Source organism: Myxocyprinus asiaticus, chromosome 49, assembly GCF_019703515.2.
Source record: "Myxocyprinus asiaticus isolate MX2 ecotype Aquarium Trade chromosome 49, UBuf_Myxa_2, whole genome shotgun sequence".
Taxonomy (NCBI): domain Eukaryota; kingdom Metazoa; phylum Chordata; class Actinopteri; order Cypriniformes; family Catostomidae; genus Myxocyprinus; species Myxocyprinus asiaticus.
Genome location: NC_059392.1, coordinates 24,266,155 through 24,285,230, shown reverse-complemented (window position 1 = coordinate 24,285,230; position 19,076 = coordinate 24,266,155). Strand labels below are relative to the sequence as shown.

The following is a 19,076-nucleotide window of genomic DNA, read 5'->3' as shown; positions in this document are numbered from 1 at the left end:
GGCGTGTGGCGAATTGTGCGTGGATGCCATTGTAACGCGCTCAATAAGCCATGTGATAAGATGCACGGATTGACGGTCTCAGACGCGGAGGCAACTGAGATTCGTCCTCCACCACCCGGACTGAGGCGAGTCACTACGCCACCATGAGGACTTAGAGCGCATTGGGAATTGGGCATTCCAAATTGGGGAGAAAAGGGGAGAAAATCACAAAAACAAAAAAAGAAAACTACTTTAAACTTTCAGACAGTCTTTGTCAACTTTTCAAGTCTATTCATGCCAACATCAAAGTTTGTCAACAAAATTTACCTGTCTAGTTGAACAAATGAATCTTTGTTAGCTATGAAAAATTGAACAAGGCTGACAAACCCCAAATGAAAAGTTAACAGTCAGGTCACATTAGGATTTGTGTGTTATTTCCACTATAAATTCACCAGTGATAGACCAGTAAAACAATGTCCCGCTGCCAACTAACTGAGTTTCTATTCTATATATTCGAAAACAGCCCGGAAGCATACACTTGGCGATTCACACTAGATTGTTACACAATTGTTTAAAGCATTAATTTCAGAGGTCTAAAAAGATCAACAAATGCCGATCATCCCCTTGAGGTAGGTTAAATCTGTATATTTCCAAGGCTTAAGAGCTCGCTACAACTCAAACACATTCTGTTACATAACTAGAGCAAAATCCATACCAGCACTTTCCTATTCCATTCAAAACACTGTGACACAAACTACTCTGGCACAGATTCAAAGCAAACAATCTTAGTTAAAAATATGATTAAACTAGCAAAGTCCTTGTTTAATTGACTCAAACTGCACTGCCGTTTTTTGCCCATAGGTGGACAGCAATAATTAAGAAATACAGTATATAGTACGAAACAAAATGTTGACAGACAAGACAAATACCATTTCATTAACGTTCCACCTTTTGATACAGGGTTTTTACACCTTTTGACCAATGAATTTCCAATGATTGATGACCAGTGATTTTTCCAAGTCTTTTCAATTCGCTCGTGATTACTGGATAAGGATATTTCAAATTAATTTCATTTCACTCAAAAAGAGCCATTTCTATCCGATACCTAGAAAGAAAATGTATTCAGGATATACATTTCCATTACTTTTTCTATGCCATTTTAAGATTTTCCAGGACTTTTCCAGGCCTGGAAATCATAATTTTTTAATTTCCAAGTATTTTTAGGTTCCCCATTATGAGAGATATATTCTTGTATTTTAAATGTGTAACAAATCCTTTGCCTTTAAGTATAAAATACAAACATTAACAAAGTTGTACCTTTACAACTTTATTCTTTACATTTCTAAGTGGTCAAACATTATGGCCACTTTCTCAGTTTACACATAAACACAGCCCCTACACGAAAAAGAAACCCAAATCTCTATAAGGCAAACAAGCATTTCCTCTACATGTCAACACAGTTCATTTATGCCATGTCTTTCACTTACATTTCCTTCATGGCTGAGTCCGATTGGTCTATGTTGTTCTCTCAGTAGACACCATACCTCTGACCACACAGCCCCAATCTCTCAGGCTCAATGTAAGCCGAGGTGACACCCCGACCCTCCCACAGACTAAGACAATTAAAAACCATCAGCAGATTGGTCACAGCTTTGGAGCAGGGGATTACCCGAGCGATGGTAAATTTCCACTCCCCAAGAGCATCAGAGGTCTATCTGAAACTATTTATCTTTGCATGTGCGTTGTACACTTGTGGCAACCCGAGCCGCAGACGCGACAAACAAGAGCATGTGGACGGCAATCCACACCTCTGATGCGTTTCACTTGAACAGCTGATGGCTTGCAGGCTGGCTGTTGTCATGCCTGCTACTATTAATAGCTTTTCCTATCAAGACATGTGGCTCTGGCAAAGATGTTTGACATGGAATGTGCAGCCAAAGAATTCCTTTAATTCTTAATTTAATTCAATAATAACATGTAGCATTTAGTAATAATTACCCCAAAACTGAAAATTCTGACATTGTTTACTGTACTGTCATGTTGTTCCAAACCTGTATGACAGAAAAAAGAAAGTCAAAAGGGATTTAGAATGACATTAGGGTAAATATAATACATTTTTATAATAAACTAACCCTTTTTACATTTCATAGTGGACCTTCTAAAGACTTCTAAAAAACAAACAAACAAAAAAAAAAACATTCCAAAATTGTTGGAATTAATAATTAATTCCATGTTTTAAGACACCTGTGTTTTTTTGTCCATATCCATTGTTTTTTAATTGTTTATATAGACATGCACTAGACTGACGTCTTTGAACATTGTGCCACGCTGTCATGTGTACTTTGTTGATTCGTGTTTTTCATTTCTTTTATTTTGAAAAGTTTAGTTCCTGTTTCATGTCATGTGTTCCTTTGTCATATGATTTCATGTTTTCCCTCCATGTTCGTGTGTCTTGTTTTCACTGGTTGATTGTCTTGTTATCTTGTTTAGAGTTCTGTTTGTTCATTGGTTTGTTCTCCCATGTCCATGTATTTATACCCTCAGGTTTTCCATTGTCCTTTGTCAAGTATTGTTGAATGTTGATGTAGGTTGGTTCATAGTCAAGTCAAGTCAAGTCAAGTCAAGTCAAGTCAAGTCAAGTCTTATGTTTATGTTAGTGTTTTGTGCCACTTCGCATTGGATTTCACGTATGTAAATAAATTGCACTTGGGTTCATCTTTATCACGTCTTCATCGTTGGCAGTGTCAGCAGCAAACATTACACACGCATCGTTTTTTTGTTTTTTTTGTTTGTTTTTTTTTTTGCATCGCATTTGACGTCGTGTCAAGTTTAAAAACTTCAGCTTCGTCTCAAAACCCGTCTCGATACACGACTTTTTTTTGTTCATATCCACTTGTAAATTTTTTTTTTTTTTTTTATTTAAACATGCACTAGAATGAAATTTTTGACCATTGCACCACATCTTATTTTTCGCCGTGTCAAGTTAAAAGCAACTTTAACTTTTAAAAATGCGTATAAACCTGAGACCTGTGTTTTTGTGTCATATTTGCTGTTTTTTGATTATGTAAACATGTTAGACTGACGTCTTCGACCGTTGCACCACTTCTCCGTTTTTACAGTGTCACGTTTTTTTTTTAGATGTCCAGTCAATTTGAAAAGGACTTCTAATTTTAAAAAATGCATCGCAACACACCTGTGTTCTTGTGTATGAATATGCTGATTTTCAATTGTTTATGTAAACATGCCATTGTCGCATTTGTTATACGCCATGCCAAGTTTAGAAGAACTTTCAACAATGCCTCTCAAGACATCTGCATTTTTGACTGTTGCACCTTGTCTTGTTGTTTTTTCAGCTTCGAATGTCTCCTTAATCTAACAGTCAACTTTAGATGTTGTTGTTTGTTGGGGCAGTATCAAATAGCCATGTCAAAGCAGTGCACAGAGGTATATTGTTTTGGTAATTGTTTTGAACACATTTTGCACAATATTTGACTTACAAATGTGCCTCAGATTCTGGTCAACATAGCATAGACAAAACCCAGTGCATTTGCATAGGCCAAAATGTGGCAAGTGACAAAAGGGTATTGTAAAGGGGGACTTATTTTGTTCCCCCCAGGCTTTGCATTTGCCAGCAAATTGTTGATAAATGGACAATGGCGATTTGTCATTCGAGGACCATTTTCGTCATCTTCAGTCCAGGCAATTTGTTCAGAAAGCTGGAACAAAGAACCCCTTTGCCATTTTAGCCCATTTAGCAAGGAGAGCAGACTACATTGGGACATTGGCTAAGTCTGCTTTATTCTGAAGTAGCATTAGTATACTTACCGGGTTGAGTGGTACAACAGTAGTAGCCCCCCCCTTCAGTCCAAAACATGCAACCAATCAGTAGAGCATCCTTCTTTCCAAGAAGCACCTAATTAGAAGTGACTTGTTCTTCCGCATCTATAGGTCAGTGGAGTTATTGTAGCTCCTCTCGCATGTTGCCTGTGGCCTTCAGGGCTTTTGTGAACATTAACATTGTGGTCACAGCTGAGAGGCAACAATGAAAGGACAGCTCCAAATCCTGACTATCAAGGGAGACTTCAGGACTGCAGTTTGTATGAAGTGCATGGCCCATTGCATAACCATCCCTATTTAAGAGCAATGTACATTTCCTAAGAGCTGAAAGCACATGAAATTCTTTGCTTTCTACACTCACTCCACCACATAGACTGGAGTCCAGAGCATAAGAAGAATCGCACTGAAGGGGTTCAGTATATACAGTTGTGCTCAAAAGTTTGCATACCTTAGCAGAAATTGTGAAATTTTGGTATTGATTTTGAAAATGACTGATCATACAAAAAAATAAAATAAAAATAAAAAAAACAACAAAAAAAAACAACAACTGTCTTTTATTTAAGGATAGTGATCATATGAAGCCATTTATCATCACATAGTTCTTTGGCTCCTTTTTAAATCATAATGATAACAGAAATCACCCAAATGGCCCTGATCAAAAGTTTACATACCCTTGAATGTTTGGCCTTGTTACAGACACACAAGGTGACACACACAGGTTTAAATGGCAATTAAAGGTTAATTTCCCACACCTGTGGCTTTTTAAATTGCAATTAGTGTCTGTGTATAAATAGTCAATGAGTTTGTTAGTTCTCACATGGATGCACTGAGCAGCTTTTTCTTTTTTTTTCTTTTTTTTTTTTGTATGATCAGTCATATTTTCAAAATCAATGCCAAAATTTCACAATTTCTGCCAGGGTGTGCAAAGTTTTGAGCACAACTGTAAAAACCAAAACAATGAAGCAATGATGCATGAAACTGAAGTCATGAGCAATTGAGTAATTGACAGCAAAGACCACTATACTGTGGCTGCGAATCAGACGGCAGAGCAGATCACACTCCAGTGTCCACCAAGAACTTTTACCCTTGTGTACTTATGACTTCACAAATGTCATGCTTGTTCTAGTGGAATACACGTCACCCGACTAAACCAACATGCATAAAGTGGCAAGCCAAAGAGTCGACTGATCCAACAAAAAGAAACTAAAGTCTTTAATCTGCTGAACAAGTTCTCTTTCATGAGCTACCTGTCAAAATCCCAGATTCCCAATAAATGCATGGAGAATGAAGCTGGTTTTAGCAAAAATGTACGTGTCTTTATGGGTCATGAATAAAGGTATGTGGACCTGGACAGTTCACAAACAGCAAGCTGATCATGCATATCAAAAAGATAAAAAGTAGGGCAAAAACAATGAATGTTTAAAGGTAAACAGGGCCAGTGAGCAATGCAGCATTTGTTACAGCGCCTTTCCTGCTTTTGTTTAATAGTTGATTTGTGTTATTAAGGAAACTATTGAATGCAAGTTTTGCATTGTTTGGTCGCTCTTTCTGAAACTGGACCCAAAAATGAAAATGAATAGAAACATAACAAGACAACTATGTATAAAACAACATGCTGCAATGCTAGAGTTCAAAGTTTAAAGTTTGGCAGAACAGTTTGTTGGCACTATGAGACAGTATTGCCTTAGTTAGCATGTCTTTTATTATTTAATGATATCAATTTAAAGGTACAAACACTGATAGCTGACAGCCTCATGTTTGCAATCCTCTTTTATGACACCAAGATATAGACACCAAAGTGAATTACTCTGTTTGTTGTCTAACCAAGACTTTTTTTTTTTTTTTTTTTTGGGGGGGGGGGAAGAAAATGGCATCCGTCCTAAATGCATATTAGCTGTTATTCTTATCAGCGTGTGCTAGGTGTGCAAGTTGGCATGTGCAAAGTGTTGTAATGAAAACTCTGTATCCTGGATTATGTTTGTTTGAGCAGGGCAACTGACTGCCATTGAGCTGCTTGACTTCCGCATAACCTTTTTAGTACTAGATGAAGTAAACCTGCTTTACCTCTGAATTCCAATATGTATTCAAGATACCTCCTAAAACAGTTGTCAGTTTATCTCCATTAAGATAGGTCTATATGGACAAAGTGAAACTATACGTTCACATAGGACTCGTTCTATTGTTGGTCTATAAAAACAAAGATCAGACGGGCGTCTTCGGGCGTCTCGTTGCTTCTCACTGTTGTTTGTCTTGAGCGTTGCGTTTTTAAGACGGTGTGTCAAGTTAGGGACTGTTCACGCCAAACACGTTCTTGCACTAAAAAATTGATGCAGCGCAACGAATAAAACAGAACGCAGTGTCTCAAAACGCTTTTTAACAGTTGACGTTTTATTTGACAAAGGCGTTTAAGAAACTCCTCGCTCCATCACGAGATGCTGACAAAACAGGAAGACGCGCCGTAACGACGTACGTGTAGCAAATGTTTACATCGGCGTACACGTTCGGTGTAAACGGTCCCCTAGATACTCTAAAAACCCATCTGAAGAGCTCAGTTTAGTTCCATTGTGTTTCGCTCTAGCTGTTTTAAAAACCCAAGAACGCGTGCTGTGTCAACCGCCCCCAAAAGATGCATTCGAGAAAACCAAATGAAACCAACATCCGATTACTCTGAGTATTGAATGCGCGTCCTTATAGCAAACTTTCGCAAAACGGTTTGCTGTGTTGTTTCAGACGGCAGTAAATTCCCACCTCCGTGTGGCTGGGAAGTTCATCAGTAAAGTGTTTTGCTGGTAGCACCATATAATGTGTTGCTTGCAATAGTATCAATTCAAAACAACATACAGGTTTTATCCAACAGGTTGGTTGTTGCACTCATAGGCGTAGATTTAAGTAGGGATGGTAGGGACATGTCCCTATCAACTTTCAGAAAATTGGAAATGTCCCGATCAACATTTAGGCAATTTCACCATAAGGAAAATACTTTAAATTGATATTATGTTTTTTAAATTTTCCTTTTCTCAGTGCCATTATTCATGTGTAAATTATTGTTCTACTTCTTCTGAGGCAGCGCATAATCTGCGTTTTCACGTGGCACCTATTACTTTTCTCAGTGCTGTTGAGGATGCACCAATTGCAGTTGTTTGTGATTCCTGCATATTTTATATTGATATTGAATTTGGGTACCAATAACCAATAATCCACAGCTCATTGCTGCCGATAACTGTTATTTTTAATCCTTTAACCTGGAACTGCTAGCTAATTCATTAAAACTTTCTCATTTGAAAAATATGTTGACTTTTAAAGCTTGGAATTTGGACTTGCTGCTATTTAAGGTTTGGCAGATGTAACACGAACCAGAAATGTGTCTATGTTACAATGTGTGCTGATCTGAATGAGAAGTAAATGACAATACACTTGCGTAAATTCTATGGTGCCCAATTATAAAAGTGTATAGGGTAATCCTGATGACTCGCTAACAGAAAGAGAACTTCTAACAGCTGTAATAATGCATTAAACCAAAATGAGGTGATATACAGCATGTAACGAACATTAAACAACAAAACACACGGTGCAAACCCTAATCTCTGTATACATAATACTTGTGCTAGCAGGCAGACTGCAAGTGCAGTGGGGGTTTGTGTGTGTTATGTATGTGCGCGCATTGTGCTCATGCACATCTCATTCACAGACACTTTTTACAGCGCTCATCCGTGACAGATCCACTGTATAACTTATGAAATGAGAACAAAATAATCATAATAGGAATAGGTAAAAACACCGATCGGATAGTCATGAGTCATAACATTAGAAAAGTCTCAACTCGTAAAATACAGCAAGCACATTTGTTTCACTCAAAAACAGTGTTTAGCCTTCTCATGCTGCTTTGTGGGGATTACTTCAAGATGTTTTTATTGCGTTTTCCTTTATGAAGCATAAACAGAATATGGGAAATGGCATGTTTCTATTTACAGCAGATGATCCCGATTTTTAAAAAAAACTCCAAAACAACGTAACAAGGTGCAAAGATGTTGAAATAATCCTCACAGAGCTACATGAGCTTGGCTTTCACTCACACGTGCAGTGTCGTTTGTGACCTGCCTGAAGGAAAGAAGCCGCAGCCAGTCAGAGATTCTCAACCACAAATAAACCGTAACAAATTATCAGCGCAAATATCGGCTGAATTTTATTACTGGCACGATAATAATATTTTGATTTTCCTCATTATCGGCCAATAATATATCGGCCACCAATATATCGTGCATCCCTAATTTGTATGCATCCATCCATCCAGTTTATAAAGATGCAGAGAGCAGAAAATATTAGGCACACTTCTTGTAAGTGTGTGTTCCAAAGAGTCGAGCAAGCAGCTCGTCAAAATCAGCGCAAGAATGTTTGTAATTTTAACTAATATTTTATATTTTCTGCACACAATGTATAGCATACATTTAGCAAATACATGTTATATTTTGCACATTGGACAATAACTTCAGGGTAGACACAGTATGAAAAGCATGTTTTGTCAATAAAATATACAATAAAATCAGGCCTTCGTGATCTAAATAGTAATTAGCCAAATTTGTTCAGAAGGCCTACTTTTTCAGATTAAAATGTAACTGCATATAAATAAACAATATGAGAAAAGATTATGTGGGAGTGAGGGGAGTTGAAAAGCAGAAAAATGTAAAGTGGTGTCACTCTTCCATTATCCCCATAATTTGTATATTTTGATGTCATTTTATACATGTAATTTGTTAATTTAGCCTACAGCTTGTTTAGATTTCCATGTGTTTAATACTGGATAATACATTATACAGAATGCCACTTCATGTCCCTTGGATATCATTGTTTTCTCAATGTCCAGTACTGTGCCAAAGTTTTAGGTACTTGTGAAAAATGATGCAAGGTGAGGATTTCTTTAAAAAAAAGTAAAAATAATAAATGCCATAAATAGTTTTCATTTATCTATTAATAGGAAATAGACTTGTTTTTATGAGGAAATAATGTTATTTTGCCTATATTACCAGACATTTTGAATATTTTCCACCTTGCAATGTCCCTACCAACTTTCACACCAAACCTACATCCTGGGTTGCACTGTTCATCTTGTTGAGGTTAAAGCACACTTTGTATGCAAAAGATGAACAAAAATACATTTAAAACAATTTCTACTTTGTTTTTCTCATCTGTCAGGCTAAACTCCATATGTAAACCATCGCTGATGTTTCCATCGTGGGCATAAGCTGTCTATTCTTAACTTTCTGCTGTCAGCACTCAGTTATATTTGCCTGTTGTGGGAGTGTAAGAAACTGACAAGTGCAGAAACTGATCAAAATTATGTCAAAACTGACCCGTAATTCTGGTGTGATGTGTTAAAGCTATGTTAAATCATTATTAATCTAAAAAACCGAGGAAGAAAAACAAACCAGCATGCAAGATCACCTTCTGTACAAATTTGCAAAGCAGCGACTATATAATTATTATGTATAGCCTTCTAAATAATATCTGTTTAATAACATAAGATGAGATAAATTTATAGAAAAAAAAAAAAAAAATGTTTAACCACTTCCTGGATGCCTTCAAACTCTTATCACCACCTGACACATAAAACAAGACATCTTCATTTACAAATAGCTTTAAATATATTTTGACAGGCTATTATATATATATATATATATATATATATATATATATATATATATATATATATATATATATTAAACTTAATAAAATAAAATGAAAGAAATATTAAAACCACTATAGCTTTAATCATATATATGCACACACACACACACACACACACACACACACACACACAGTATATATACTGTATATATCTCCCAGCAATGCATTAGCAAACAGAGGAAATCATTGTTACCTTTACTGTTTATATGTTCCTTTAATTCCTTTGAAATGCTCTTGTCCCTTCTGTATTGTGCGGCGGTTGGGTGCTGAATAACATCGGCGCCGGTAAATTTAGTTTATGAGCTTTTTTCTGACCTTTGTCTCGCGACATGGGTGACCATCATCACAAATGGAAAAACACCGGCCTGCCTCTTCAGCGCGTCGCTTCTTAAAGCGCCAGCTTCCTGCGTTCAGAAAAGCCGCCTGCAGACCGCATCATCTCTGCTGTGCGTTCATGCGCCCCTAGGTGTCCTCAAGAGCGCCATCAGAGGTTCAACTATCCACAAACACTCATCTTCTGCACTTTATTGTAGTTTTCTAATCAAATCGCAATTGCAGAACACAATATAGGTGCTAGTTTCAAACAAACACGTCTTCAATTATAACATTTCTCCTTCAGATTATAATTCCAATATCATATTCCAATATCTGCTGCTGGGATACACACTAGGATACTATGTAATGATAGTAGACTTTAACCAAAAGGTTGAATTGTGGTCTCAGGACAAGAGCATTTTTCACAAAACTCATGTCGGGGCAAGTTGTCACATGTGTTTAATACGTACATTGAAATGTTTTACAATTTAATAACTACAATTTCTGTTGAACCAAATAGCGGTATGCTAATTACATTTAACTGAAGAGCCATTAAATAGTTTTTTTAGGCTATTTAATAGCATGTTCCCATTGATAACTTAACTTATTGATAACTTATATATAGTGTGACAACATGCCACACTGGGTACAACAGTGCAAAATAAAAAAATAAATAAATCTTAATCGCATGCAGTGTCTAAAGGTTGATTTTGAGGTGATTTGAGGTGAACATTTAATAAATGTAAAAATAATGCAAAATTATTTAGCTAATGAGAATCCCTAAAATTATCATATCTATTTTGAGACTAAATACTCATTTGTCATTTTCAGTTTTGTTCAAGATGATTAAATCACCCTTAAAGCTATGGACTGGCGGCGGGTCCATGGGGGGGCGCTATAACGTGAAATAAGTTTACGATTAAAACTTAGTAATATCATGTGAATATTAAAGTCTTTCACATTCTCATTACTTTCACATTAAGCTCTCATTATTAGGAATGTGACTATAGAGGTTATTTTGTTTCCCTAATACCACAGTTCGAAAGATTTTCAAAAGAATCACAAAGTAAAATATGATTTCTGTAAGACATTGTAAAGAGGAAACGAGAAGCAGCTTTTCCTGGTTCAGATAAGCGTTTATTTTCCTTACTGCAGTCAACACAGTCTTTCAAGGCTTTTGCGCTGTTCAATAATGCAGTCTAAAATCCACAAGCTATTTCACAAATAAACTCTCAACATTGCCACAACAGACTCTTGGCTTCACAATCAGTGCCCAGGCTCTCTCCCCCGTCTACTTGCGGTCTGGCTCTATTTATGCCGCTCTCCCCGTGCTCACTGAAATTAGAGACAGGTGTTAGACATAATTTAGCTCAGGTGTAAGCGCCCTTACCGAGATGCTTGACCACGCCCCCGCTGCCACAGACATCAAATACGAGCGTCTTTTTTTTTTTTTTTTTCCTCAATTTGGAAAGCCCAATTCCCAATGCGCTTTAAGTCCTCATGGTGGCGTAGTGACTCGCCTCAATCCGGGTGGTGGAGGACGAATCTCAGTTGCCCCCGCGTCTGAGACCCTCAGTCTGCGCATCTTATCACGTGGCTTGTTGAGCGTGTTACCGCGGAGACATAGCATGCATGGTGGCTTCACGCTATTCTCTGCGGCATCCATGCACAACTCACCACATGCCCCATTGAGAGCGAACCACATTATTGCGACCACGAGGAGGTTACCCCATGCGACTCTGCCCTCCCTAGCAACCAGGCCAATTTGGTTGCTTAGGAGACCTGGCTGGAGTCACTCAGCACACCCTGGATTCAAACTCACAATTCCAGGGGTGATAGTCAGTGTCTTTGCTCGCTGAGCTACTCAGGCCCCCCCCACAAATGTCTCTTTTATGTGCCGATCAATTCAGCTGTAAGCTCCAAATAGCTAAAAATGTTATATTTGCTTTTACCAGTTTTCTACTAAATTAGAATTTTTTTTACTTGTCTGTGAGGTTTCTTGGGTGAAAAATCCAATGTTAAATCTAAGATGTCCAGAACAAAATATGCAGTCCAGCCAGAAAAGCATGCTAAACAAATCAGCTGAAATTTTTTTTATCGACTATTGATGATAAAACGTTTTAAATCATCGCAAAGAGGAGTTCTAATGACACCTACATTGAGCTACTAGTCCTCTCAGAGGCCGAGGTATTCAGTAAAACATTGGGGGTGGTGCATGAACTGAAAATTAGTCTGAATGTCTATGGACGAGCATGTCTGTGAAGGCTAAAATGCGTTCGAGCGCCACCTACTTTTCAGACGAGCCATTTGTGAAGGAAGGTGATAGGGAAAATGTGTATTTTATTTTTGCTAGTTCTTGCTGCCATCTATTGGAATAAAATAAGACTTTTTAAAGGGAAATAGAGTGAACAGAACCAGAATTGCATGCTTTGAAATTTAGTTTTTATTGTTTTGTTGTTGTTAATTTCTGTTCATCATAAGATTGTAAACATATACAATATTTTTTTTAGGAATAATTGGAATTGGTGTTCTGAAAAAGTGAGACCAATTTTTTGCAATTAGTCCACAGTGTGTGTGAATGGTGAGGCAGCAGCTCAAAAATGCACCAGAGTTTATGGGGTTAAATAATAGTTGTTCAATAACTTTTCCAATAAGCAAACAGATTGTATCTGGTTCCCACAAATCATGTTCCTCCATCAATATTCTACAATGTATTTATTCAATCTTGATACACTTTATGACTAGAAAAAGCACATTATCTTAAGGGCTGCCTTCAGCCATATTGTACCCTACATCACATCAGAGATTTCGGCATCAGGGTTTGATTTGCAGAAATTATTGGATGACTGTATATTATCCCTAATGGAACAATGATGGGTGAGGGGAACCGTCAAAGCATCTCAAAGCATTTGAGCACTATGTATAAGACAAACTTTACCTTAACCAAATACAAGCCCATCTCTGCTTATCACATGTAGATATAAGTATTGATTGCACTGGTAACTGTAAACCTCTACCATCGAGAATCTCATCAAAGGTGTTGTCACATTTAGGTATACAGCTTCATTTAACAGCCTAGCATGGCAAGTGATCCAGTTTATTGAATGTTGCCAAGGTCACGTAATGTTCACGAGATCAGGCTGGTTTATTTAGGGTGAACATTTCATCCCACTTGGGTGTGGTGGTTTCTAAGTACTACACCTTTGTAGCACAAAATGTAACTTGTTAATTTAACGTACTTGCACTTTACTAGGTATGCTTACAGCTTTAGTTATCCTAAATTTCCCTTCTACGATCAAACGTGTCTAAACATACCTTAGATTGTAAACCTCTGTGTTTGTTATATTTATTTTAAGTTACATACATAACTTCTATATGCTTTTTTGTTAATTATTATGCATTGCAACATATTTAAGAGGTTCTATATTTAGATCAAGGGTTGTACCTGGTGTTCTCAACTATCTTACTATCTGGAAACTATTTATAACAAGAGTGTTGAAACAAAAGTAGCCATTGTACTTCTTGAGAGCTGACAAGGTTAAAGGACTATTCCAGGTTCAATACGAGTTAAACTCAGTTGACAGCATTTGTGGCATAATGTTGATTTACAATAAATAAATAAATAAATAAATAAATTGGACTCGTCCCTCATAAAAAAAAGAAAAAAAAGAGGGCTGTCCATAAACATAAAAATTAGGGCTGTCAATCGATTTAAATTTGTATTCAAATTAATCGCAATTAATTGCATATCAATATTTACAGCCTGCAAATAAAAGTAATTTAGAATATAATAATTACAAATATAATACAGTATATAAAAAATATTATAATTCAGATAATTCAAATACATTACATCACATCCATATAAATATTGTGGCAACAGACAAGTAAAGCATTTAGACAATACAAAAAGTGACTTTAAAGTCAAAATATTGCCATTGAACATTCATTCTATAACGTATAGAACTACTTCCCTCTGCTCTATTTTTAATTGTTGTTCTATAGTATGTACAGTACTCTTGCGTCAGACAGGCGCTTTTGGTCTCTCTTTGGTTGCGTCGTGTCTTACTAGTTTTCAGCACCTCTAGTTTTAGGGTGATGTGCCAAGAAAAAAATAGTTTGAAACTTTGTAAAACGCTGTGGTGATAGAGGCGTGGCCGAGCGACGTCTGTGGAAAGCGTGGCAGAGAAAGTGAGTACGGTAAGGATTGACACCTGTGAGAAATCACCACTAACAGCTGTTTTATGTTTTCAGTGAGAGCAGAGAGGGATTTAAAAGGCCAGTCCAGACTGCTGGGGGAGAGTGAGAGAGAGAGAGAGATGCACAAAGCTATGTGTGTGTGTGTGTGTGTGTGTGTGTGTGTGTTTGAGTGTTGGCTGAAAAGCAACACGTTTTTGTGAAAATAAAGAGACTAATGTTGGATTGTTATCCGGCTCCTGCTTCCTCCTTTGGAAAGAGTTAAGAACCTTGTCACAAACGCGTTACGAGATCCCTGCATTCTGTCCAGCTGTCTTTGCGTGCACCGTATTCTGTTTGCTTGTTGATTTGGCAGGACAATTTGCCTGTACAGCTGAAGCGCTGACTGCCCTCTACTGAATCATGGTGGTACATCAAGCTGGAATTGCTTCGATGGTAGGAACATTCCTTAATAAGAAATTTACGTACAGTTTGCATGATTAACTGCGTTTCAATTTGTAATCAATTTCATATGATTAATCACAAGAAACTAACAGGTTAAATCAACAGCCTTTGTTTAATTATGCACTGTTTCAAAAGTATACCCACAAGCTGAATACATTGCTTGTGTTTACATGATTTTAATGGGATAAAATCAACCCTTACTGCGTTTCCCAAAAGCATTGTAAGCTTAAGTTGATCGCAGCGGCCATTGCCGATGCTTTTGGAAAAGCAGTTCAGATCACATGAGAACTTGTACAAATTCGTACAAGTTGGCTAAAGGTTAAGAAATTGTACAAGTTCACTCATATAAATTTGTATGAATTGTAGACCTGAAAATACCTGGATGTGTAATGCGGAAGTAAGTGAAAGTATCGCGTGTCAGACGTCGTGTACATGCTTATTAATTTTATGTCCTAACCCAAACCCCATATCTAAACCTAATCATACAGTCTGTAAGGATGAGTTGAAGCATAAAGAGTCTGTTATGTATATCCTTACAAAAATCGAGAGTTCATGGCAAAATTGTCACAAACTTGCCGCAAATTCATCGCTGATTATTTTCACATGCAAATTAGCTTTGTGGAAAACATTTGCAGCGAATCACAAGCTCATTTCCATGTGAAAATAATGAGTGGATAATCTGTGGCAAGTTTGTGGCAAATTTGCCATGACTCTCGATTTTGAGTGTGACAGAAGAAAGTAATGTTTGCGTTTTAGGAGGAGATGAGGGGGAGTCACCTGACTGGCTGTAGTAAAAGACCCAACTCGTAAGATTTTATACGATTTAGCCAACTCACATGAAACTGTAGGATTTCTCCATGAGACCATATTGGATAAAATCACTTACTAACCTTATCTGTGTAAAGATGTATCCAATATCACAACTTATTTACCATGACGATGTAACGCCAATAAAGCCTCCCTTACAAAATCGGGATTTCGAAAACTTGCCGCAATTTCGCCACTGATTATTTTCACATGCAAATGAGCTTTGCGGCAAATTTTCCATTGTTGCCAAAAGTCTGCTGTGAGTTCACCACTACCGGTGAGGGATGCAAACTTCTGACAAACATTTGTGGTGAATCACAAGCACGTTTGCAAGTGAAAATAACGAGTGGCAAATTTGCTGCAAATTTGTGGCAAGTTTGCGGCTAGTTTGCCAGAACTCTAGATTTTTTGAAAGGGCATGTAATTGGTTTCATTACATTAAAATCATGTTAACATGCAATGTATGATTTTAACTTTCATGGATCCCATTCACCTCCATTATAAGTGCCTTAATATCATCACGATTTTTGCATTTTTAAATAATCGAGGGATGATTTGAAATAATTTGCTGTGGTAATCAACATAATGCCACAAATGCTGTCGATTGAGCTTAACTTGCATTGAACCCAGAATATTCCTTTAAGCATCACTTTCTGGGGTATGACTTTTAAACATTTGACCTTCAGTTCTAAGAGGTCAATTTAAGATCATGCAACAGTTGACTGAGAATGCTTTGTTCGAAGCACGTGCATCATAATGAATTTTGAATGATTATTTTAATGTTTTGTTATCACAATATACTTTTACATTCATGATTTATGAAAAAGTTTCCTGACATCATTGAACCTTTTCCAGCCATGTGACCTGAAATGGTCATGTAGTGGAATTTCCCATCATCTACTGTATAAAGACTGAAGACTAACTTTAAAACTTTAACATATGGAACTGAAATTTTATTTTATCACTAAATTAAGATTAAATGCACAGTCGGACCCAGTTTTAATATAATTTGGGTACAACAGCTTTTAGGGGGATAAAACCACTATTACAAGCTCAAATTGATTGTAAACAACTCAGCGGGTGACTCCGTGATCTGCCTCTGTCATGTGACCAAGATACTTTTACTGTCTGTGCAGCCAAAAAATGTGTTAATTCTGCTGTGGTTTTAGTGGTAATGCCTGTCCCATCTATTAATCAACACCCACTGATGTCAACAAACTTGTCCATATTTCAGATTCCCATCCTCTGCACTTTCACTGTAAATCATCTATAAATGCATGCAGCTATGCATTACATGTGCAGCATATTAAAACAGCTGCTCAGCCACAGATTCTGTAATTTTCCACCAGTCCTCGCTCACTTGTTACTTCTCTCAGTTGATCACAAGATCCTTTTTTTTTTTCACAATCATGACAACTGCAGCTTTTGTGCAGTCAGTTGCCTTGGGTTTTTACCTTTCAATCACTACAACAAAACTGCTTCTATTTGCACTGCAAACATGCTATGTAAGTGTTTAGGCATGTTTTTTAGTGCATGTGTGCATTGTGATCCTGTATGCCAAAAGGTATTTTTAGATCATTTGTGATCAATAAGACTTGAATCTTGGGAAAAATAGTTAAACGGTAGATGCGTCAAAATGTCATGCATCAGTCATATATGATAGTATAGAATAAGGATCACCGTACAGAGAATGAAGGTATCTACTGTAAAACATTTGAATGCTTGTCTATTCGGCTAAACAGCTCAGTACTTTTCCACTAACCAGCTAAAGAGGAAGTTAAAAGGGGAAATCGAAAGCTTGCCATCAAATATGTTTACACATGATCCTGTTGCAGCCTTGCACATTTTCTGATGAGGGCTTTCACACATTTATGAAATAAAGAGACACTGACAGCACTGTTTTAATTTAATTACCATTTGAATATATTATAAAGCAGACATGACAACGTTTAATATTATTTAATGGCAATAGTAGGGTTGTCAAAACATTCAATTAAACATTCACAATTAATTCACAATTAATCTATTGATATTGACTTATTTGCTTTGGTTTTCACTTAGATGAAATTTCATACTTGTTGAGCTCTGATAATTAAATTCTTTCATACAAAAACTACAAAGCACTTCAATTATGTTTAACATCACATCTGGTCTTCATTGTCCCACTTTATATTAGGTGTCTTTAACTACTATGTAAAAACATTAAAACACATACAATACAATGTATTTATTGTGTAACTACATATTGATCTGTAAAAGTCTAAAAAAAATCACATTTGCTGCTATCGAGTTTGAGGTACAGGTAGGTTTAGGGGTAGGAGTTTGGGTTACGGTTTAGATTAAGGTTTGGGGTTGGGATTGGGTTAGGGTAACAGTTTAACTACAGATGCTGGTACTTTAAATGTAAGTACAATGCAATAACATACTAAGTACATTGTATTAAATGCTTAATTGCATAGTTGTTAAAGACACCTACTATGACGTGGGTCTGTCTTCATTTATAAATACATTTGTTGTTAAGAAGTACTTTCTGTGAGTAAGTTCCTCTATTATTCTGCCCTACAACTTCACTGTACTGTAAAACATGGCCACTTTAAAAATATTAAAGATAATCTAAATGATATCCAGTAGGAACACATTTCATGTTTGGTGCCGATAAAAGACAATAAGAGTTTTATAAATGGGGCTGTTGTGGTATATACAGGGGCACAACTACACATTTGTTGAGGTGTATGCAACATCAATGTTGCATACACCTCATACAATTAATAAGAGACTTAATTGTGCATTATGATTGATTCAGAAGCAAGCCTCTCCATCACACATTTCTTTGCCCAATTTTTTGGATTTAGTCAATAATTGATCCAGGTGTTGTGTAATAATTCTTGAGGTAATTTATTCACACCACATCCAATTGTTTCTAACTTCATGTTTGACAGCGAGACAACAACAGGCGAAGGTAGGAAAGTGCAGCAACATTAGTTATGGTTAGTAAGAGGAGCCCATTATGGGTTGGACATGGCGGAGGGTCAGTTAACAACTTTTTAAAGAAGCTTTTCTCTCAAAATTTGTAAGGTATTATAGGACATTTTGCGCGCCCCTATGAGTTACATATGTTACATACCTCCTTTTTGCACCTCATGGTACATAATACAAAAAAGTTTGGGGAAACACTGTTTTAGAGGGTTTTCAGCAAAATGCAGATTTAACGAGACATTTAACAAACAAAGAAGGAACAAAACATGTTCTCTTCCAAAACATTGCTTAATTTCCTATTCCATTGCTTTGCAGAAAGATGAAAGTGTCATGTGAGTACATTAATAACAGTTACACCCACTGTTTCCTTACACACGTTCTAACAGTTGCTGTCTGCGACGGTAAAACTGTGAATGTATTTCAAGAAGAGACGTTTACTAGACTTGATATAGAGAAAAGTTACAAGTATGTCTTACATAGGATGTTGCATCATTATCTAGAACCTTAACAAAAATTGTTTTATATTGTCTTTTATATTCTTACAGTGGTAACTAGTGTGAGGACTAACCTCAAAAGAGCTGAACTGGCATTTGACACCATCTATGTGTTTTAAACTCTCTGGTTGTCTTTCTTGCCTTCTGTGGTGACATTGGACCATATTCATGAAACACGAACAGAACCCATTTCTGTGTAAATCATCCATACAGTAAATCTGAATGGTTTTACAAACTACAAAATATCACAAATTGGGCACAAATGTTTTCACAAACAATCCAATGCAACAATTTACATAAGAATGGTTTTACGAAAGATTCAATGCGACCATAAGAACCGTTTTT

At 36.7% G+C, this 19,076-nt stretch overlaps 1 protein-coding gene and 1 long non-coding RNA gene across 4 annotated transcripts in view; one reads left to right on the top strand and one right to left on the bottom strand.

The window, feature by feature from the left end:
- Nucleotides 1-9,885, bottom strand: part of LOC127438196 (sodium- and chloride-dependent taurine transporter-like) — a 35,537-nt gene extending 25,652 nt beyond the window's left edge. The window contains exons 1-2 of one of the 3 annotated variants that reach the window (XM_051693580.1): nt 9,692-9,885; nt 1,978-2,030 (exon numbers count right to left, since the gene is read on the bottom strand). In XM_051693580.1, the coding sequence (XP_051549540.1) occupies nt 1,978-2,000 (23 nt within the window). In that variant the 5' untranslated portion in view covers nt 2,001-2,030; nt 9,692-9,885. Of the gene's footprint in view, nt 1-1,466; nt 1,905-1,977; nt 2,031-9,691 lie in introns of those variants that run through there. The other 2 variants (XM_051693583.1, XM_051693581.1) reach the window with 2 other exon arrangements.
- LOC127438215 (uncharacterized) overlaps nt 1-19,076 on the top strand; it is a 70,518-nt gene that overhangs the window by 4,537 nt on the left and 46,905 nt on the right. The gene's annotated exons all lie outside the window — the stretch shown is intronic.